Below are 22,904 nucleotides of genomic sequence, written 5' to 3'. Positions count from 1 at the left end.
CCCGGAGGGAAAAGCCCAAGTCCTCCCAGAGGCCCGCAAGGCCCAGCAGAAACCTGCTACCATCCCCTCCCTGCCCTGTCCTCCTCCCTCTCTCATTCTCCTCCATCCACACAGGCATCCTGGCCGTTCCTCTAACATGACAGGCAGACCCCTGCCCCAGGCCCTTTGCACAGCTGTTGGCTCTGCCCAGAAAATCACCCTGGTCCTCAAGCTAGTCTCATCATGGCCAGCTCCTCTTCCTATGGGTCTTGGCTCTAACACCACCTCCTCAGAGAGGCCCTCCCTGGCCACTCCGGCCAAAGTTTTCCCACCTAGGACACGCCCATCTCACCGTTCATTTCTTCTGATAGCCCTTCACTTTCTGAAATTATCTCATTTCATGTGATGACTCATCCACTGTCCCCTCCCCTCCACCGCCAACTAAAAGAAGAGCAAGGGATAGATTGCCTCTGCCTTTGCCCCACTGCACTCCAGTGCCTGGGTCAATCTGGGTACACAGTAGGCGCTCAATAAATGTTCACATGAACGAATGGCCTGTTCACCACCATCATCCAGTTACTTGCAGCTAGCTCTGGCCTCCACTATCAGACAACCATCTGTCCAAGAACCCAGCCCACCTCTGCCCACCCTGGAAGCCGGTCCCAGGCTCCTCCCTCGGTTTCACTTCAGTGCCACGGAGACTCCAGAAAGCTGACACCCAACAAAATCTGAGTCAGTGGCTAAAATAACCAGTGGTATCTGACGGCGTGGGTGACTCAGCCAGGCCCGCCACGCCCGCCCTCTGGGGCCTCAGGAAACGGAGGAAAGGGCTTGCAAGTTAATGTTTGAGCACTGTGATTGAGCCTGTCCTGCGGGAGGAGCCGGCAGCTTTCCTGGCTCTGGCAGCTGGAGTTCACCCTTCCTGCGCTCCTTCCCTTGGAAATTATAATTCCTCCACTTCTGATCTGTGTGACCAGTGGGGACTCAAATTCACCCTTTGAGCCCACTTGCCCTATCCCTAAAATGAGCCCAACAATACAAGCTTCTACCCTGGGAGAGGTCAATTTGGGGGATTAAAATAGGTTCAGAAGTGAGTGGCTGGCTCAGTGGGTGGAGCATGTGACTTTTGATCTCAGGGTCCTGAGCTGGAGCCCCTTTGGATGCAGAGATTACTTTTAAAAATGAAAACAAAATAAAATACGTTTAGATCTTTAAAGCCTAACAAGTGTTAATTCTGTTCTTTCTCAAAGGTCTGTGACGCTGAGAAAAGATTAACCCCGTCCCCTCCGGGCCTGCTGTTAATGAGCACTTACACTTCTAGCTTCAATGTCTCGCGCAGGATCTGCTGACCTTGAAACACCATACCCACTTCTCAGATGAGAACTGGAGGCTCGGAGAGCCCAAGGCCTTTGCCCAAGATCACGTGGTCAGATCTGAGCCAAGCTGGGGGGGAGGGGCACGACATACCAAAGCAGGACCCCGCGGCCAAAAGAAGCCCAAATAAGAGGAGCTACAGCAGTGGGTGCTAAATGCTGTGTCTTTTCTTTCCCTGTTCTCTTGTATTAGAACCAAAACTTTAAGCAAAGCGCCTGGCCCAGCAGAAGACTACATTTCCCAAGGTTCCTTGCACCCGAGGTACCACGTGACTAAGCTCTGGCCAATGATATGCGAGAAACCGCACACTGCGACCGGTCCCTGCCTCACACGCGGAGACGACCGCTCCTCTCCTCCGGTACCCTTTTTTGGGAACAGAAGTCGTCTCCCAGAGATCAGCACCGCAGAAACATTCAATAAATATTTATCACAGTTAAAGCACGGTAGCCACATCCCCCGCCCGCTCCCTGCACCACCACCCGGGGCAGAATTCGAAAATGCCGCGTCCAGTTCCGGACACCGTGCGCGCCAGAAAGTCATCGGGGCCCCCTTTGCACGGTTTCCGCGGAGCGGCGGCCGACGTCACGCTCCTCTGCCCCCTCTGGAAAGGGTGGAAGCGTCCCCAAGGTCCGGGTCCTCCTGCCCGCCACCCGGTCCCTCTGCCCCTTGCGTCTTGTCCTCGGGCGCTTGGGTCCCTCTCTGGTTCCACATGTGGTTGTGGAGGCCCAGCTGCACCATCTGGGCGTGATGGATGATCAGGGGCTGCAGCCCGGGGCTCTGGGGGGGCGCGGGGCCGGGAGGCGGGAAGCCGGGGTGCGGCGGGAAGCCGGGGGGTGGCGGGAAGGCCGAGGGCGGCGGGAAGGCCGGGGGCGGTGGATAGGCTGACGCGGGTGAGCCGGCCACCCACGCAGGCTCTGGGGGTGCCTGGTGGCCCGGCCAGGAGGGAAAGGGTGGGGGGGCGCCCAGAGGCCCCGGGCCCCCGGGGGGCATCTGTGTCCCAAATGGCATGTGGCTCCCGAAGGCCGCCCGCAGGGCCTCCATCTGCTCCTGCCAGCTCCAGCAGCTCTGGACGTAGGCCGAGTAGGCGGCGTTCAGCCTGGCCACCTGCTGCCGCTCGGCCTCCAGGTGCCTGAGCTGCTCCTGCAGGGCCCGGACCTCCTGCTCCTTCTTCCACTCGGCCTTGCGGGCTCGTAGCCTCTGCGGCTTGAAGGTGCTGGCCACTTTCCTGGCGAAGATCTGGGAGTGCTCGTCCAGCCACACCAGGCCGGTGAGCAGGCTGGACGTGTGCGGGCTCAGCTGGGCCCGGGAGCTCTCCCGCGGCAGGAAGGGGATCACGCAGTCTTGCCACCCGCGCCGCGTGAAGCTGCTCATCAGCGACTGGCTGGCCTGGTGGCGGCCCAGGTGGCAGTCGAAGCTGGGGGTGAGCAGCAGGACGGTGAAGGCCGAGTGCTCGATGGCGTCTTGCAGGCAGTGCAGCTCGCCCCGCCCAGGCACCTGGAAATCTTCGCAGAAGGTGGCCCCGTCGGGAACCCCCAGGGCCTCCAGCCTCTCCCGGACCCGCAGGGCGATGTGTTCATCCGCGGCGACGTGCAGGACCACGAAGTTATAGAATCTCTGCTCTGACTCCAGCTCGGGCGAAGGGGGGCAGGGGCTGGACGCCAGGCCCGGGGAAGGAAGGGTGGACGGAGGAGGGCCCGGAGAGGACGTGGGCGGGGCTGGCGGCACGGGTGGGCGTGGCCTGGCCACCTGGGAAGCCGTGTCTTCCACAGGAAGTGGGAGTGGGGTCTGGTCCTTGTCAGGGCAAGGGTTTCTGGAGGCCAAGGAGAGAGATTTCGGGCCTCCCAACTCTTCGGTGCACTCCACGGGGTAGTGGGGGCTGATTTCCAGAGCTCTGGGGGGGTCTGGCTGGCCAGCATGGCTTGCATCTGGGACCAGTTCAGTAAGCCTAGGGACTGGGCTGCTTGGTAGCACCTGGGAGCTGTCACTCTCCCTGGATGGGGGGCGGTCAGTCTCCCCCAGTGGGGGGCTGGCACTGTCCCCAGATGAGGGGCTGACAGTCTCCCTCCGTGGGGGGCTGACCGTCTCTTCCAACGGTGGCCAGCTGACCTCCTCAGGCTCCTGGCAGCCCGTGGGGGCAGGCTCGGGCACTGGGCTGGCCTGGGGCTCGTCACACAGCTTGCTGGGCCCACGGCAGCTGCGGGGTTGGCTGAGAAAGAGTAGGGTGGGCGACTGGCTGATTTCCAGATTGCTGGCCAGGGAGGCGGGGCTGCCGGTGGATCTCAGGGAGCGGCCTCTGCTCCAGCCCGAGAGGTGCTCTATGGGCTGCGGGAGGCTGCGGGTGCCCGACGGGGACACTGAGGAGGCTGGCAAGCAGCCCAGGTCAGAGTGAAGGGCTTGGAAGCTCCCGGGGTCCCCGACGATGCCCCACCCACACCGGTCCTGGGCCTCTCCCTGGAGCTCCGCGAGCCGGTGGTCGTCCCTGGAGCGGAATGTGTGGAGGGCGGCCCGGTAGGCCGTGTCCCGCATAGTGGCCGGGCACAGCTTCTCCTCGGCGAGCAGGTGGTACACCCGGGCAACTGCCCAGGACAAGTCTGGGGGCTCCTCTGGGGCCTCGGTGCTGTCCATGCCGGCCCACTGGCGGGCCACCAGCCGCGCCACTGCGTCCGCCTTCAGCGCCTCCAGGGAGATCCTGGCCTCCGTCTCCTGGCCCAGCTTCAGGAGCACCATGGCGTGCAGGAGGTCCGCCCCCCGGCAGCCGGGCCGCAGGGTCTTCAGCTTGTGCTTGAGATGCAGGAGCTTGCCTTGGCCTGCGGCACCTAGGATGTCAAAGGCGCTGGAGAGCGACAGGCCGGCGCAGGCCATGGGCATGGGTGGGTGCGGCCCTGGGAAGCAGAAGCACTGGGTGGCGGAGGCATGTTCCACACCACTGGCCTTCCCACATGCTCGGAGTCCCCTACGGGCTCACCATACCGAGTCTCACGGGGGACACGGCCGTAGACCTGTGAAGCAAGAGCGACACGGTCACCTCCCGAAAGGGGGCAGCTCCAGGAGGTGGCCGAGACTCCGCCACCTGCCTTTCCTCCAGTGCCACCCCCACACATCAGGGCGACCTTGGGAAAGCTCGCTGCCAGGCTCCCCACCCCCCGCCCCACCTCCATTTCCCTCCTGCAAGAGGACAGCAGTCGACACTTGCCTGGTGTCACCCAAGACGTAGACAGTATTATTTCCCCCATTTACGTGTGAAAAAAAGCATGCCAGAGAAGGGAGGTCACTTGCCCCAAGTCACACAGCCAGTGGGGGACAGAGCTGGGATTTGAACCCACGAACTCTGGCTCTGGAGGCTGAGGGCCCAACCACAAGAGTATACTGTCTGTTAGGAATAATAATAAGCTTACTTGTGGGATAGGTTCAGGGACTTGTGCTGCCTTCATGTATGGAAGCCCGATGACCAGAAGGAAGTCAGCAGACACTCAGTACCTGTTCACTAGGGAGGTGATCGGGCTTCCAGATGCCCCCCCCCCCGCCCGCCAGCCACCCGGACCTCCATCCTAGTATTCATGGCCCAGGGCGGCCCCTCCAGCAGAGAGCCAGAGCCAACCTCGGTGTCTGATGGACTCCGGTGGAAGTGATGGGCAGTCACTAGGGACATCAGGTTATAAGACACTGGCTTGGGGCGCCTGGGTGGCTCAGTGGGTTAAGCCTCGTCATGAGGCTTATGAGTGGGTTAAGCTCGTCATGATCCCAGGGTCCTGGGATGGAGCCCCACATTGGGCTCTCTGCTCGGCCGGGAACCTGCTTCCCCCTCTCTCTCTGCCTGCCTCTCTGCCTACTTGTGATCTCTGTCTGTCAAGTAAATAAATAAAATTTAAAAAATAAAATAAAAGACACTGGCTTTCTTCTAGGTTCCCTCCGCTTGGAGGGCTCCTTCCCCAGATCTTTGCCTGAGGGACGGCTGTCTCATTACTCAGCTCTAAGGCACGTGCCGCCTGCCCTTCCCAGTCCGCCTCTCCCGCATCACCTTGCTCCCCCTCCGCCCCAGCGTGTCACTGGGTGAACTTTTCTTGTATTAGAATCTTCCCATTTGCCATCTGCCTCCTGACCAACGAGCGTCCGAGGACAGGGCCTCGCCTCGCCTACCACTGCTGGTTTGTTGAGCCACAGAACAGGGACCTAACCTCGTGAAATGAATGAATGAGGCCAGAACTGATATCCTGCCAATGTTATGGATGAAGAAACAGGCACAGGGGCTGTTCGTGAAGCATCTGCCTTCGGCTCAGGTCGTGATCCCAGAGTCCTGGGATCGAGCCCCGTGTGGGGCTTCCTTCCCAGCAGGAAGCCTGCTTCTTCCTCTCCCACTCCCCCTGCTTATGTATCCCTCTCTCGCTGTGTCTCTCTCTGTCCAATAAATAAATAAAATCTTAAAAAAAAAAAAGAACGAAAGAAAGGCCTTTCTCAGGGCATGCAGCAGGTTGCAGGGGAGAATATTCCAAATCCCATAACTGAGGTGGCCAGGTGCTCAAAGCACATCGTAATCAGTCTTAGGAAAAAAACACACACGTTCAGATCCATTCCAGGAGACTGAGAAGCCTTTACGTGCCCTTCAGCTGGGCTGGCACTTCTGTCTGGTCCACCCTAGTGCCCACGACACCCGTGTTTCTCAACCAAGAACACCTCTGACTGTCAACCCCAACCCTTGGCCACATCTGGGGACATCAGTGGTTGTCACGACCACAGGGAAAGGGGCGCCTGGCATCGCATAGATGAGGCCAGGGTCCCTGCTCGCTCCCCCTCCCTCGAGCAGTGCCCAGGATGGCATCCCGAGAGAAAAGGACCCCGTCCCTGAAGACCTGGTCTAGAGCCAAAGCTGACTCATGGATCACAGACCATGAATCACAGAGTCGGTGCAAAAATGATTCAAGGTTTTGTTTTGTTTTGTTTTTGATTCAGGGTTTTTTGTTTTGTTTTGTTTTGTTTTAATTCATTTTGAGTAGATGCAGCCCACTAGGGCTCCAGGGCCAAGGGCCAAGATTCCAGGAAGGACAGATGCAGTCCAGGGAGAGCATGGGGAGAACCGGCACCAGGGATGGAGGCAGAAGCGCAAGGGGGACAGGACTGAGCTGCCCCCTGAGCAGGGCAGCAGAGAAGTGGCCGAGAAGGGGCAGAGGGAGCGGTGCTGGGGGGAAGGATGTAGAGAGGCAAGTGGTTGTCTGGCTGTTTCAGAAATAGAAGTGGCCCAAGATGCTGACTGGCAGATGTATGGGGCAGGGGAGGGGCGGGGAGAAAAACAGCACAGATCTCCCCAAATGCAGCTGACTTCCTCATGTGGAGGAGAGACAAACAACAAATGAGTGACATTCATGGCACGTCAGCTGGGAATAAACACCAAGGAGAAACATGAGACAGGAAGGAGGGTCACGAACACTGAGATTCAGGGATGGGGGTGTTCACAGTTTTAAATAACGGGGTTCAAGGAGGCCTCGATGACAAGAGAAATTTCAACAGGACATACAAATGGGACCCAGATGGACATCTGATAGAAGAGAGTTCCAGGCAGAGGGGGGACAGCATGTGCAAAGGCCCTGGGGCAGAACCAGTCAGGATTGATGGAGGAGCAGCGAGGATGCCTGCTCGGATGAGTGAGCAAGCGGGAGAGAGGGAGGAGGGGAGGGCAGGGAGAGGAACCAGCGGGCCATGGGGGGAGGACTTGGGCTTTCACACCGAGGGAGGGGGGACCTGAAATTTTAAACCACCTTAGACCTGTCTCAGTGTGGCTTATGGCTGTGGCTAATGTATGTTGCCACAAGGAAAAACAACTCCAAGGGACCACCTCAGTGAATACTTCAAGAGAAGCCAGAAATGCAGTTTTAGGACACTGCTAAGTTTTGCCAAGTTAGCAATCAATTCAATTTTTTTTTTTTAAGATTTATTGAGGGGCACCTGGGTGGCTCAGTCATTAAGCGTCTGCCTTCAGCTTGGGTCATGATCCCAGGGTCCTGGGAGCGAGTCCCACACTGGGGTCCCTGCTCAGCAGGAAGCCTGCTTCTCCCTCTCCCACTCCCCCTGCTTGTGTTCCCTCTCTCGCTGTGTCTCTCTCTGTCTAAATAAAATCTTTAAAAAAAATTATTGATTTATTTGGGAGAAAGAGCACTTGAGCAGGGGGAGGGGCAGAGAGAAAGGAAGAGAAACTCTCAAGCAGACTCCATGCTGAGCAGAGAGCCCCCCATGGGGCTCGATCTCACAACCCTGAGATCACAACCTGAGCCGAAACCAAGAGTCAAGTCCAATGGACTGTGCCACCCCAGGCGCCCCTCAAATATTTTTAAGACAACTTGTGAGCTTAAAGAAAAAAAAGGTGGGCCAATATGCAAAGTAAAAACTCCAAACGTTATTTGTTGCATGATAAATGGCGAAGTGTGTAAGAAGCAAGGAAAACATTCATTCAATGAGGAATTTTCCAGCATCTGCCAAGTATCAGGCTCTGCTGAACCCACCAGGTCAGAAAGAAGAAAACAGAAACAGACTCTTTCCTCTTGGAGATGATGGTCCAGTGGGCATGATATTTACATGATATGTATATGATATATACATAATAGGGTAATAAAGTGGGTATATGTATAGATAAAATATAAGCAATGGGTCTGCTTAACTGATCCTTGAGGCCGCCAGTCGCCAGGCACAGTCCTGCCTCAGGACCTTTATACTGGCTATTCCCTCTGCGTGCAAAGCTTTTGCCAGGTACCCCCACTGCTCATTCCCTGTCCTCCTCCAGATTTTTTTTTCCATTTTTTTAATTTGCAGATTTTTTTAAAAATCAAGATTAGCTTGACGATGGGGTGCCCGGCTGGCTCAGTAGGTAGAGCGTGCGACTCTTGATCTTAGGATAGTGAGTTTAACCCTCCCTGTTGGGTGTAGAGATTAGTTAAACACACACACACACACCTGCACATAACGGCCTAGAACAGAGACCAGTGACCTCAGGACACTGTGCATCGCTGCCTTGGACAGAGGTCACTGGCTGCTCTTGTGGTTTTTGGCACACAACAGTGTGTGGCCACTGTCCACCTACTGAAGGGTCACAGCAGTGCCCGTGTGGCCTGCAGCGCCGAAAATACTCACTCTCTGGACCTTTACGGGAAACAGGTATGTGATTTTTTCCGCACTCTGAGGGGTGAGTTTGACTAAGGTAGCACAGCTGAGACGGAGTGAAAGCCCCTGGTGCACACACGTGTGTCTGTGACCGCACCACCCAACTCTCTCTCTAGCCCATACAATTACTGCAAAGCACAACAGGCTGTTACCCCAAACGGTGTCGCTCTGAAGAATTCCCAGGTTGGAACCCTAACTCCCGGGAGCTCAGAATGTGACATGCGTCTCGGACGGGGGTCTTTACAGGGGTGCTGAAGTTAAAATGACGTCATCAGTGTGACTCCGAATCCAGTGTGACTGGTCTCCTTGGAAGAAAAGGAGGGGAGGACACAGATGTGCACAGTGTCCGGACCGGTGAGGACGCAGCGTCTGCACGCCCAGGAGAGACAGCCCAGAAGGAGCCAAACCTGCCCCCAGCTTCCTCTCAAACTGCCAGCCACCTGAGCCCCGAGAAGATACATTTCTGGTGTGTAAGCCACCTCCTCCTCTCTATTTTAAGGCATGGCCCCTTGGCTACTGAGCATTAGAAATGTAGCCACTGATGCAGAGGAGAAACCAAAATTTGCAACTGGATTCATTTTTAATTAATCCAATTGGAAAATAATAAGCCGACGAAGCCTCAAATATTCTATCCCCATTAAACGCCGTCTTGTTCTGGAAGGACCAGATTCCACTTGCAAACTGTTGGAAATACAGCACGGGAATCCAGTTCCGAAAAAAGACACACCAGATTTTGAAGAATCAGCGTGTACACACACACACACACACAGGTAAGATGCCTCATTAGTAATGTTTTGTATTGGTTACACGTAGGTTCTATTATGATACATAAAATGCATGGAGAGAATGGATTTGTGTGTTTCACTTTTCCTTTTGTTAATATCGCTGTTGGGGAGTGGAAAATGGCATAGGCACCCCACGTTGTTTCTGCGGGACATCAAAGGTTTACACGTTGGCACCATGACCCAGTAAGGCTGGGATCATTGCGTTTTTGACACAGGAAATGCTGCTTTTGTGTGCTGCTTATGGGCTGTTTTTGGCTACCTACCTACCTACCTACCTACCTACCGCGAGACTGGGTAGAGGGTCACAGGTGCAAGGGAGCCATAGACGCAGAGACCTACAGCTCCTCCTAGCGGTGAAGGGAACTCCCCGCCAGCTGTGTCACAGGATAAAACGTTCAAATTCTACTCCTGCACAACCCACGGTCAAGTCTTTCTGAAATTAGCAAGATCGCTACTGGGAATATGGTCTGATATCCTCCCTCAGCAGCAACGAGCCCCAGATCTACCATTCCTTCCACTTCCCGAGGACTCCTGCGAGCAGCTGTGTACACAGCTTAAAAGGAGAAAGGCCCAGAGGTCGGCATGTTGCCCTCCAATCTTTTTTTTCAAGATGTTATTTATTCGTTAGAGAGAGCACCCACGAGAGCAGAAGCAGGGGGAGCAGCAGAGGGAGAGGGAGAAGCAGGCTCCTCCCACCAAGCAGGGAGCGCGATATGGGGCTCCATCCCAGGACTCTGGGATCATGACCCCAGCCGAAGGCAGCAGCTCAACCAACTGAGCCACCCAGGCACCCCATGTGCCCTCCAATTTTTAAGAGACAAAAGTCACGGCAGATAAAATGTGCAGAAGCAAAGCACCTGGGAGAGGGCACAGGGAGGGCAGGGGCTGGATGTCACGTTCTGTTTTGCACTGCGTTTGCTCTGAAAATTCATCAAGTTCTAGACTTCGGATTTGTGTCCTATTCTGAATTCAGGTTGTACATAAATAAATTAAGAGAAAAAGTTCAGGGCGCCTGGGTGACTCAGTCAATTGGAAGCCCGCCTTCGGCCCAGGACATGATCCCGGGGTCCTAGGACTGATCCCTGCTTTGGAGTCCCAGTTCAGCAGGAGTCTGCTTCTCCCTCTCCCTCTGGGCCCTCCAACCCCCCACCCCCATTCATGCTCTCTTTCAATCTCTCCAGTAAATAAATAAAGGCTTTTAAAATAATAAAAGGAAAAAAAATTCAAAAAGAGTTCTCCAACTCCGCCGCTGGCAACAATGTAGTCAAGGAGAACAGGGCAGCGGCTGTCCTTGTCTGAGAACCAACGTCTGTCTCATCCATGTGACGCCCACCTGAAATGAGTCACCTCCAGGGCAAGGGAGAGCAGATGGCAGGCAAAAAATGCCCTTGGGGTTCCAACCTCAGCTCCACCACTCCCAAGGTAGGCCCTTGGGCAGGCCGATGTGCACAAGGGTGCCTCAGTGTTCTCATCTCTGAAATGGGAGCCTTGAGAACCCCTATCTACCAGCACCATCATGCCTTACAGGCGCCTGGGTCTGAGGAATCCTCAAGCCAGGCCAACGGAGAAGCTGCGGGATATCCACTCTCTGCTTGATCCTGCCTCAGGATCCTGCCTCAGGGCCTTCGCATCTGCTGTTCCCTCAGACTAGGACACCTTTCCCCAGACAGCCGCATGGCTGGCTCCTTTGCCTCCTTTAGGTCTCAGCTCAGATGTCACTTCCTCATCAAGGTCAACCATGGCCACCCTGCTTGAAACTGAAGCCCACTCCCCCACACTCCCTGCTTTCTTTTTCTCCTTCGAACTCCTCCTTCCCCGATACTATAGATCTACCAACTTACTTCATTGAGAATGCGTCGCTTGCCACCGGAGTCAGACCACTAAAACAGGGGTGTTCGCTAGTCTCCTTCATAGCTGCAACTAACAACAGGCACACAGGAGGCATTTAATAAATGCTGACCGATGGGATCAATCAACGAACGGACCGGAGAACCCCTAGCACACAGTGAGCGCTCCATAAATGTTTCCTGCTGAATCCTCCCCCCACCCCCTCCCCTCACGATGGGCGCAGAGTCCAGGCACCATTCTCTGCTTTTGGCTTATTAAGAAATGTTACAACACGACATGGAAGGCAAAACACAGCCAGACTCTCTCTGAAAACTTTGGAGACCGGAAGGGCATTTGTTCAGGATGTGTTTGCTGAGCACTTACTAGGCAGAGGGGACAGGAGGAAGCACGTGGGAACATTAGAAGTTAGGGCTGTTTGGACTGCCCCTGTGCACTCCGGAAAGGGAGGCACAGAGAGGTAGAGACACTTGCCCTGGGTCACACAGGTGGAAAGTAAGGAGGCAAAGACTGAAACCAGGCAGCCTCCGCTCCAGGGAACCCGCCCTTACTCAGTGAGTACCGACTCCGCAGGGCCCCTTCCCGGGCCAGCGGAGAAGCAGCGGGACACCCACTCTCTGCTTTGGGCACACATCGCCACGACCCATCACGGTTCTTGCTTATGGAGGGCACCACTCTGCCCCTGGTTCTTCAAAAACGTTTGCAGAGGGGCACCTGGGTGGCTCAGTGGGTTAAAGCCTCTGCCTTCAGCTCGGGTCATGATCCCAGGGTTCTGGGATCGAGCCCCACATCGGGGTCTTTGCTCCGCAGAGGGCTTGCTTCCTCCTCTCTCTGCCTGCCTCTCTGCCTACTTGGGATCTCTCTCTGTCAAATGAATAAATAAAATCTTAAAAAAAAAAAAAAAAAGTTTGCAGAAGGATAAGTACACAACCCTATCCAGAGGAGGAAACGGAGGCCCAGGCGGGAGCCCCCTGCACCCACCGACCCACCCCCGCAGGCTGGAACCCACACCCGGGACCTCCAGCTTGCCTGGGAGTCATAACCGCGCCCCCTCCCCGACCTCCCCTACCTCCTCCTCCTACTTCAGCCACAAGGAAAGGGAAGAAACGGCGGGCGGGATGGGGGAGGCCCGTAAGGATCTCCTGGGGCCCCCCAACCCTGAGTGGTGACGGCAGCCAGCACTGGGGCCACCGGCAACGGGTCCTAGGGGGGGAGCAGCCGACCCCAAACCTCAGCGGAAGGTGGGGGAGGCATGGGGCCTGGAGATTCTCGGATCTTCTCTGATGGGGACTGGAGCCGGGGAAAGCACGCTCCTGCCGCGGGAGGGGGTCCCGGGAGCCTCGCGCAAAGTGGATTCGGGGCCCGGAAGGAGCTGGGGGGAGGGGCGGCGCAGGCGGGGCAGGAAGAAGGTGGGGCGCGAGGGCAAAGTCTCCGAGCTCGGGAGAAATTCTTGAAGAAGTTAGGAACCAGCGCGAGCGCGCAATAGGGAGGTTGGGGGAGGGGTACTGGAGAGGAATCCGGGGTGTTGGGGCGAAGCACCGGACGTTGGGGACAAATCCCGGCTGCCAGGGAGGGATCTGGGGAGCTGGAGAGAAACCAGGGGCGTTTGGAAGGAACTGGGGTTTGGGGAGGCACCCAGGAGGGTGGGAAGGAATCCGAGGGGGTTGGGCGGCCTTCGAGGCGTCGGAAAGGAATTCAGGGTGCTGGGGAGAGATCTGGGGTGCTGGGGAGCGATACGGCGAGGAGGAATCGGGGTCTGGGAGGAAGGGCCAGGGCCGCCCGGGAGGGGAGCCGAGCGCTGAGGGGCGCGAGGGCTCCTGGAGCCGGGCAGGGGGTGCGGCTGGGCGACAACCCCAGGCAGGAGCCGCAGCCCCCTGGGCCGGCGCTCCCCGCCTTGCCACCTACCCGGGGTCCCGCTCCATGGATCTTCCGCGCGGGGGCTGGCGGCCTGGCGACGGTGCCCGCGGCTGGCGGGGCAGCCCAAGACGCGAGGGCGGCTCCACCCCCGGCCTCCGCCGGCCCCTTCCGCGTCCGGCGCGGGGCGAGGCAGGAAGGTGAGATCACACTTTCCCCGCCGGGCGGGGAAAGTCCCGGAGGCGCCCCGCTGCGACAGCCGCAGCGCCCCCGCGAGCTGCCATCTTCGGGGACTTTGGACCCCTCCCGCCCGGGCTCTGGGGACCACCAGAGGGGCAGAGCCCTGCTCTCCGCGCGCCCGCCGTCTAGGGAGAGAGTAAATACAGTTTAAAAAGTAGACCCTCTCGGGGTGCCTGGGTGCCTGCTCAGGTCATGATCCCAGGGTCCTTGGATCGAGCCCCACGTCGGGTTCTCTGCTCAGCAGGGAGTCTGCTCCCCCGCCCCCCCCCGCCTCTCTGCCTACTTGTGAGCTCTGTCTGTCAAATGAATAAATAAGATCTTTAAAAAAAAAAAAAATTAGGGCGCCTGGGTGGCTCAGTGGGTTGAGCCACTGCCTTCGGCTTGGGTCGTGATCTCGGGGTCCTGGGATCGAGTCCCGCATCGGGCTCTCTGCTCAGCAGGGAGCCTGCTTCCTCCTCTCTCTCTCTCTGCCTGCCTCTCTGCCTACTTGTGATCTCTCTCTGTCAAATAAATAAATAAAATCTTTTAAAAAAAATTAGACCATCTCAACTGGTGATAATGCTTTCCACGGAACAGAACAGGGGGATAGGGTAATATTGGGGGGGAAGCTACCCGAAATCGGCCACCCTGAAGGGCTTTAGGGATCCGCAGGTGGCTGGAAGAGAAGCAGCCGAGATGGCATATTTTGAAGCTGCAAACACATTTAAAAATTCATAAGGGGTCCTGGGGCGCCTGGGTGGCTCAGTAGGTTAAGCCTCCGCCTTCAGCTCAGGACATGATCCCAGGGTGCTGGGTTCGAGGCCCACATGGGACTCTGCTCAGCAGGGAGCCTGCTTCCTCCTCTCTCTCTCTCTGCCTGCCTCTCTGCCTACTTGTGATCTCTCTCTGTCTATCAAATAAATAAATAAAATCTTTAAAACAAAATCATAAGGGGTCCTAAACTTTTGGGGTCCCAGATCCAGCCCCCACATGTCCATTGGGCATAGTTAAAATGTGGGACCATCCCACTTTTAGGGACACATGAAAACGTTTTCATTTCTTTTCAAATCAGAAAGAAAACAATTAATATGGTTCATCCCGGATTATATCTGCCCTTATACCAACATGGTTGTAAATATAATTTGTATTCGTTTATTTATTTTCACGGACAAGGACCTAGGAAAGTCATAATGCCTTTGACCAGGTTTCTTGGTCAGTTTGGAGAAGCTCAGAGTATGTTTCCAAGATACCATTTGTAGATGTGTAAAACGATATACAAGAAGTTTCGAGAAAGTCCATTATGTTGAAATACATCTATTAAGATATTTTTGGGGGGTGCCTGGGTGGCTCAATGGGTTGGGCCTCTGCCTTTGGCTCGGGTCGTGATCTCGGGGTCCTGGGATGGAGCCCTGCGTCGGGCTCTCTGCTCTGCGGGGAGCCTGCTTCCCCCCACCCCCGCCTGTTTCTCTGCCTACTTGTGATCTCTCTGTGTATCATATAAATAGAAAGAATTTTTTAAAAAAATAAAAAATAAAGTATTTTTTTAAAAAATGACTTAGTGATCCATTATCACTAAAGGGATAAACACAGTGTGGTCCAGCCATACGTGGGAATATTATTCAGCCTTCAAAAAGAAGGAACTCGGCCCTCTGCTACACAGTGCAAGGACCCTGAGAACACTTTACCCAGTGAAATCAGGCAGAACCAAAAGGACAAATCCTGTCTGATTCCACTCATAGGAAGTTCCTAAAAAGTCAAATTTATAGAAACAGGAAGTAGATGGTGGAAGCCAGTGGCTGAGGGAGGGGGAGGGGAGTCCATGTTTCATGGGGACAGATGTTCAGTTTGGGAAGATGGAAAGTTCTGAAGACGGGGTTGCTTGCAGGACAGTGTGAGGGTGTTTGGTGCCAGGGAGCTGTGCGCTTAGAGATGATTAAAGTGGAAAATTTCATGTTAAGTATATTTACCACAATTTTAAAAATTGTGTTTAATACCTGTAAGATAATGACTTTAAAATCCTTTTCAGGGGCGCCTGGGTGGCTCAGTGGGTTAAGCCTCTGCCTTCGGCTCAGGTCATGATCTCAGGGTCCTGGGATCGAGCCCCACATCGGTCTCTCCGCTCAGCGGGGAGCCTGCTTCCTCCTCTCTCTCTGCCTGCCTCTCTGCCTACTTGTGCTCTCTGTCTGTCAAATAAATAAATAAAATCTTAAAAAAAAAAAGAGAGATAAAATCCTTTTCAAATAGAGCTACGCTAAAACAAACAAGGCTTCGGCCTATGCCTTTATTTTTCCCACCACATTAACTGACAAGATCTAATAACCACAGGTGTCTGCTGTACTTCGAGGGGTTTGCACCAAAGCAATCAAATATGAAAATATCTGTGAGTTTCTATTGGGGACAAAGTCACAAGTCCTGCCGGTGCCTTCATTCATAATTGAGGAAATGGCAAGTATCGGTCAGTGAAAACAAAGTGATTTTTTTTCCCCCATTACTTCATGAATTCCATCATCAGGTTCCCACGAGGTCCGTGGGATGAGCACAGACTGAAGTTTCTGTCAAGAGTCATGAGAGTGGGGCGCCTGGGTGGCTCATTTCGTTAAGCAACTGCCTTTGGCTCAGGTCAGGATCCCGGAGTCCCGGGATGGAGTCCCGCGCTGGGCTCCCAGCTCCACGGGGAATCTGCTTCTCCCTCTCACGCTCTCTCTCACTCTCAAAAAATAAATAAAATCTAAAAAAAAAAAAAAAGCCATGAGAGCAGGAGCTAATGGAAGTTAAATGAGTCCTAATTCCTCCCCACCTAGTGTACTTACTTAGTGTGTGTCTCTGGTGGGAGAGAAATTTTATTGAGCACCTACTGTCAGCCAGGCACGTCTAGGCTCTGGGGATCCATTGGCGAGGAAGAAAGAAATGGTCCCTACCTCCGGGGCCCCTGAGCTAGGGAGGGAGAAGGCATTAAGCCCATCTTTTGCCTCTTGGGTCCCCTACCATTGTCCTGCCATCTCCAGTTTTTGGAGTTTCATTACATACTGGCCCCCACACCAAACACATCTTGGGGATCATCAACCCGTGTTTTAAAATAGCCCTCCCAGGGGGATTGGAATGTGCCCATTTTATAGGTGAGAATACTGAGGCTCAGAGAAAGTAACATGGAGGGGGCTCCAGGCTTCCACGGGAAACGCTGAGCTGCAGATGAGGAAATCGGAGCCTCCGTGGTGGTCTCACTAAGCATGGCCGTATCACACCTTACTGCGTCCCCAGTCACTGGACACACCACTTGCTTCCACCATTCCCCAGGACACAGGAGTCACCACCTTCTAAGGTGGTGGTTGTGAACACCAGGCAGGGCATGTCTGCGTGCTGGGTTCAAATCCTCACTCTGACACGTTATAGCTGTGAGGTGCGGCTGAGGGTGAGCCCTCTGAATTGTGCCTCAGTTTCCCTCCCCTGTAACCTGGAGATGTTAACAGCACCTGCCTCCTGGTGTGTGGATGAGAGGCTTAGGTGACTCAGTGGGCGGGGTTTCTCTAGGATGGCTGTGGAGAAGGGGAACTTCTCAAGACTTCTCCCCAGACATGGAGAACATACATTCTCACTCTTACTAAATACTGCCCAACTGTTCCCCAAATTAGCACTCTCCACTTACACTCCCACAGGAAGTGAACACAAGGGCTCATTTCCCCCATCACCTCCTCATGTTGCTTTCTCCTTCAGAATTTGTATTGAAGGAGAAATTGTAGACCCTAAAGAGTAAATTTTGACCCGACGGCTCCGTGGACTTTCACATCCATATACACTCCCCATGGCCAACATGCAGATTGAGACACATAGGCGTCATTTCCAGCCCCTGGAAATCTCCATGGGCAACGCTCGCCTGATTTCTTTCACCATACCCGAGCTTGTGTTTTGGAACTTCGCTAACACGGAATCAGAGTCTGGGTTCTCTTGGGTCTGGTGTCTTTTGCTCAATATGGCTCCTGTGAGTTTCACCCATGAGGTTGCCCTGGACCTTAAGAAATGAAACAGCCAGTTATTTTACCCGCAAAATGAGCTTATTCGGGGATAGCAGAGGAATCGCAATTTCGGATGGCAAGACATGGCAAATCATAGCCAAGTCCAGAGAACAAAGGGGAGGAGGAAGCTGGGAGGGAATGCTTTGACGCAAAGTCCATTGGAGGAGGAGAAGTCACCGGGAGGATGGCATCTCACGGAGTTGTGGTGGTCTCTCATTGGCTGAGTGGTGGTGGTTCCTCATTGGCTGGCTGGGCTGTTGCTGGGCAAGAGAAAATCTTTCTCCTGCGGGAGGAGTAAAGTAGGCTTATTTCTGCCCAACATTCCTGTGTGAGTGCTCCCCCTTTCTGGGTTTTCTGACTCCATTCTACTTTTTTTTTTTTTTTTAAGACACACACTGTTTTTTTAAAGATTTTATTTATTTATTGGACAGAGAAAGAGATCACAAGTAGGCAGAGAGGCAGGCAGAGAGAGGAGGAAGCAGGCTCCCCGCTGAGCAGAGAGCCCAATGCCAGGCTCGATCCCAGGATCCTGGGATCATGACCTGAGCTGAAGGCAGAGGCTTTAACCCACTGAGCCACCAAGGCGCCCCTCTGACTCCATTCTAGATGAGGTTTCTCTTAATTAATTTTTTAAGGTTTTTCTTTTTAAGCAAATATTTGATTTAAACAAAAGATTTTATTTATTTAGACTCCACACCCAGTGTGGGGCTTGAACTCATGACCCCAAGATCAAGAGACCCCATCCTCGGGTGTGGTGAAAAAATAATGAATACTGTTATGCTGAAAATTAAAAAAAAAAAAGACCCCACCCCACCGACTGAGCCAGTAGGCATGTCTTTATTAATTTTCATATTTTGAAGATTGGTAATTTATCCATGTTTTTGCTGCGTAATATTCCACCATACCAGTCTCTCCCAGTTTATTTGTCTACTCTGTTTTGGATACAAAGTTGAGTTTGGGACTATTAAGAATAAAATGGCTGGGGACGCCTGGGTGGCTCAGTTGGTTGGACGACTGCCTTCGGCTCAGGGCGTGATCCTGGAGTCCCGGGATCGAGTCCCACATCGGGCTCCCAGCTCCATGGGGAGTCTGCTTCACTCTCTGACCTTCTCTTCGCTCATGCTCTCTCTCACTGTCTCTCTCTCTCAAATAAATAAATAAATAAAATCTTTAAAAAAAAAAAAAAAAAAAAAGAATAAAATGGCTGTGAACATTTGAGGTCCTTTATGTGGACATCTGACCACACCGGGCTTGGGTATCAACTCAGAACAGGAGTGCTAGAACAAGGAAGGTGTCCCAGGTTGTTTTGTTTTTGTTTCTCCCAGGTTATTTTTTAAGTAAAGGTTTGTAAACGTTTGTCCAAACCCAGAGCCCTGGGAGAAGGTGACAGCATCCCACTTTGCTGATGAGAAATTACAGAGGGTCATTTTAGTTCTCTAGTGGGGCTGGAGGGAGACCCTCAATCCCCCTCCTCACACCTGTGTCTTGGTCGGGGACAGACATTGTACTGGTCCATCCCACTGCACCAGCACCAAGCATTTTTTCCTGCCCCCCCAAACTGCCACTGTTACGCTTAGCCCTAGTAACATGAGCGTGAAACACACTGCAGCTTTTAAGTACTAGGAAAAATATTCTTGTCTAAGCAGTAAGACATGACAGGAAGGGGTCAAGCAGGGGCTGGCAAGCTTTCCCTATAAAGGGTCAGGTAGTATTTTAGGCATTGGGGGCAGTCTTTGTTGCATATTTTTGTTTGCTTTAACACCCTTTAAAAATGAAAACTTTGGGGGGCACCTGGGTAGCTCAGTGGGTTAAGCCTCTGCATTCGGCTCAGGTCATGGTCTCAGGGTCCTGGGATCGAGCCCCACATGGGGCAGGGAGCCTGCTTTCCCCCTTTCCCTGCCTGCCTCTCTGCCTACTTGTGATCTCTCAAATAAATAAATAAAATCTTAAAAAAAAAATAAAGAAAACTTTTCTGGGGCACCTGGCAGGCTCCGTAGAGGACTCTTGATCTGGCGGTTACAAGTTCAAGCCCCCTATTGGGGGTAGAGCTTACTTAAATAAATAAAGGAAAAAGTAAACTTTTCTGAGCTCACAGGCCAGGCAAACACACAAGCGAACAAATGGCCCTTTGGCTTGTGAGAATTTGCGCTTTGAGTCTAAATAATTTTGCACAGCAACTGCAGGTAGAAAGTATTCACTACCAAGTTTGAGAGGCAGGTTTTCTGGTGTGTATCTAATTTTGAATTTGTGATTGCATCTGCTTATTCTCATATTGCCCCAAAATGTTGCACCTTTTTTTTTTTTTAATTAAGATACACTTGGAAGAGAGCACAGTAGTCCTTTTAGGTGGAGAACATAATGATTTGATAGGGGTCTATGTTGCACATAAGTCTAGTGGCCAGTAGTCTAGTACGTGTCTGTCCTAGCCAGTTGTTTCTCTTGTGATGGGAAGGGTTCAGGTCTACCCTCTTAGCAACTTTGAAGTTTACGATACGGTGTTGATTACAGTCACAACGCTGTTGTTACATTCCTGGGACTGATTTCTTTTCTATCTGGGATCTGTACCTTTCTTCTTCTTCTTTTTTTTTTTTCTTAGATTTTATTTATGTATTTGACAGGCAGAGATCACAAGTAGGCAGAGAGAGAGGGGGAAGCAGGCTCCCTGCTGAATGGAGAGCCTGATGCGGGGCTCGATCCCAGGACCCTGGGATCATGACCTGAGCGGAAAGCAGAGGCTTTAACCCACTGAGCCACCCGGATCTGTACCTTTCAATCCCCCTCACCAACTTCCACCCTCCACCCACAATATTTAATCTTCAGATCCAGGAAAAGCAGAAACAGCCAACTCTTTTGACCATCTACTTTATGTATGTCCAAACACACATGAGGCATTAAGAACAGTGAGCATGGGGGGTCTCGGGTGACAAAGGGACTGTGCCAAGCCCCTTCTATCCACCAGGAAGAGGCTTTTTTTTTTTTAAGATTTTAATTTATTTATTTAAGAGTGAATGTGTGAGCAGGAGAGTGGGGTGTGTGGCAGAGGGAGAAGCGAGCGGGCAGCAAGCCTGAGGCAGGACTCCATCCCGGGGACTCTGGGATCATGACCCGAGCAGAAGGCAGATGCTTAGCCGACTGAGCCACCCAGGCACAGTGGAGAGGAGGCTTTTCACACCCACTCCACTGAGGCTCAGAGAGGTGACCAGGTCAAGTCCCATGGAAAGGGGCAGAGCTGAAATTTACAGAACCTACGTCATTATACGCTGCTCTCTAGGGTCCCCCCAGGCCAGGCTGGGATCTTCTCGTATGTGTTTTCTGGACGAGTTGCTGGAGTGAGCTAAGCAGGTGAGAGGAGCATTTAAGACCCCAGAGGGTCCAGCTCTTAAGGGAGGAGACCAAGGAGAGTGCAAAGCTGCTCAGAGAATCCCCAACCTCCAGGAATAAGCCAAGGTCAAGATCAAGTGTACAGGAGACCTGTCTTGCCTTCCCCTGTACCTGCCATCCCTCCCTCCACCCTCCCCACTGGCAACCTGGCCACCCACGTCCCCCACATTTGACACAACAAGAGCCCAGAGTTTGCAAAAGACAAGACCCTCCCACCTCCCACCTCCCCCTTTATTTTATCCCAGGACTATCGACATTACTTTTATTTTTTTTTTTAACATAAAGAAAAGCCTGCAGTCTCTCATCCGGTGGAACGGAACAGACATAACAGATGCCACCCATGACAAGCAACGGTCCCGTAACGACATCACAATGACTTTTTTGAGAGAATGGGACTAACTTCGTGTTTAAAGCCACGAAGTTAGTGCTGACGTGTCACAAAGCAAGAGCTAACCAGTACACCCCATTTGCAGAGGGAGCCACGAAGGGCTGGGGGGGCGGGGCAGCCCACCCGCTGCCATCCTCGGGCAAGTCAGGGATGCACACAGGAAGACAAGGGCCCAGACCCGCCTGCCAGACCCTTACTGACCGGGAGACTTCGAGGAAACGACTGGACTACTACCTGCCTCAGTTTCCCCATCCACAAAATGGGAAGCTCAGTGCGAGGGTTGAGACGAGGCTGGGACATCGGCCAGGGGCTGCGCCTGGGGGCTCAGAGCAGTGCCCGGCTCCCAGCCACACCCAATGCTGGCTTGGCGCTGTTAGGTGCGGAAAGAGATTTGCTCCCTGACAGATTAGGGGGCCTGTATGGGGAATCTCGGGGACTCACTAAAGCAAAAAAGACAAAAAAAGAAGTGTTTGGGGCGAAGCCAGCTGACTTGATGGTTCTCCCCAGGCGCCCGCGTCTGAGGACACCCGTGGTGGTCACCCCTTGGGGGAGGGGCAGTGCCCTTGACATCAACTGTGTGGGGCAAGGTGCCCAGGGTGGCCCCCAGAAAAGCAACTCAGCCCCAATGTCACCGGTGCTGCGGGGGAGACCCTAAGAAAACCTAAGTACCAGGTTATTCAAACGCGCCGTCATCCGCAATCTTTGCTCCAGGTCTGGGAGAAGCTGGCCTCGGGTGATCACCCTGAAGGTTAGAGGGTCGCTCGCAAGGGGACCAGGGAGCGGGCTGGTACACCCATGCCCCATCCCAAGCTAGAGCACAGGATGCCCGTCCTCGGGAGCGTGCAAGGGACAGGAGCAGGACTCCGCCATCAGGGGCGCACCGAGAGGCAAGCCCCCGCCCGGCAGTGTGCTCCCGGCCCTTCATCCGTAAAGCTGCGACACCTAACCCGCAGAGCGGAGGCGATTAAGAGGGTTGGTGTGTGACACACGTGGGACAAGCCCTGGGCCAGAGTGGGCACAACGGAAGGATTCGGTTGCAGCGTTTTCTAAGGAGATGTGAGCACGGCAGTGGGCACACGGCCAGGCACAGAAGGGGACGGAACTTCCAGAAATCTCCGAGCTGGGGTCTGTCGAGGGGCAACCAGGAGCTCCCTGGTCCGGGACGAGTCTCCAGGGGCGGCTCTAACAAGGCAGGCCGACTCAGAGGCTGCGAACACCACACACCTGTCACCTCCCAGTTCTGGAGGTCAGAAGTCTGAAATGAGCCTTACGGGGCCAAGACCAAGGTGTTGGCAGGACTGGATCCTTCTAGATGCTCAGGGTGGGGGGGATCCCGTTTCCCTGACTTCTCCCACTTCTCCAGGCCTGAGATCCCTTCCCCCATCTTCAGGGTGGAGAGAACACCCGCCCATCTCAAATCCTGACCTCTGCCTCTGTCCTCACCTTCTCCGACCCGCCCTCCAGCCTCCTGCTCATAAGGAACCTCATGATGACAGGAGGGCCCCCACCCAATCATCAGGACCATCCTGCCCCCATCTCCAGATCCCTCACTGAATCCCATTTGCACAGTCCCCTCTGCCTGAGGGACCACAGTCACAGATCCTGGGCATCGGGACGTGGCCATCTTTGGGGGGCCACTTGCCACACCCCTCCCCCCCACACCTAGGAAGGTCTGGGAAAAGCAGCCGGCCTTCTGCTTCTGCCAGTGCCCCAGAACACGGCCCAGGGGGCAAGGCTCAGGGTGGGGGAGATGAACCCTGGAGCCCCGCCCCAGGTCTGGCCCGGTCCAGTTCACATACTTGTGAGCAGAGCAGGGGAGGGGCCAAGAAGGCCACACAGAGACCCCTGCACTGCCCAGCTCTTGGGGGGAACACGTGTGAGTGAGCACACGCACACACACACACACGTGCACACGGCCCACAC

General features: G+C 54.2%; 1 protein-coding gene across 3 annotated transcripts; it reads right to left on the bottom strand.

Moving 5' to 3' along the window:
- Positions 1-1,761: 1,761 nt before the first annotated feature.
- Positions 1,762-13,119, bottom strand: TICAM1 (toll like receptor adaptor molecule 1). Of its 3 annotated transcripts, XM_044254494.1 has the most exons (3): positions 13,035-13,112; positions 11,126-11,204; positions 1,762-4,352 (listed from the first exon to the last, which is right to left on the bottom strand). In XM_044254494.1, exon 3 carries the CDS (start codon positions 4,219-4,221, stop codon positions 1,936-1,938), a length of 2,286 nt encoding a protein of 761 aa, XP_044110429.1. In that variant the 5' UTR covers positions 4,222-4,352; positions 11,126-11,204; positions 13,035-13,112; the 3' UTR covers positions 1,762-1,935. The 3 variants fall into 3 exon arrangements, with proteins under 3 accessions (XP_044110429.1, XP_044110427.1, XP_044110428.1); XM_044254492.1 differs by lacking the exon at positions 11,126-11,204 and having other exon boundaries at positions 13,035-13,119; XM_044254493.1 differs by lacking the exon at positions 13,035-13,112 and having other exon boundaries at positions 11,126-11,864.
- Between the last annotated feature and the right edge of the window lie 9,785 nt (positions 13,120-22,904).

This window comes from Neovison vison, chromosome 6 (assembly GCF_020171115.1).
Source record: "Neovison vison isolate M4711 chromosome 6, ASM_NN_V1, whole genome shotgun sequence".
Classification (NCBI taxonomy): Eukaryota; Metazoa; Chordata; class Mammalia; order Carnivora; family Mustelidae; genus Neogale; species Neogale vison.
This window is presented reverse-complemented; position numbering and strand designations above follow the sequence as displayed.

Coding starts and splice junctions, on each gene's coding strand:
- TICAM1 (XM_044254492.1), bottom strand. CDS start 4,221: ATGCCCATGGCCTGCGCCGGCCTGTCGCTCTCCAGCGCCTTTGACATC.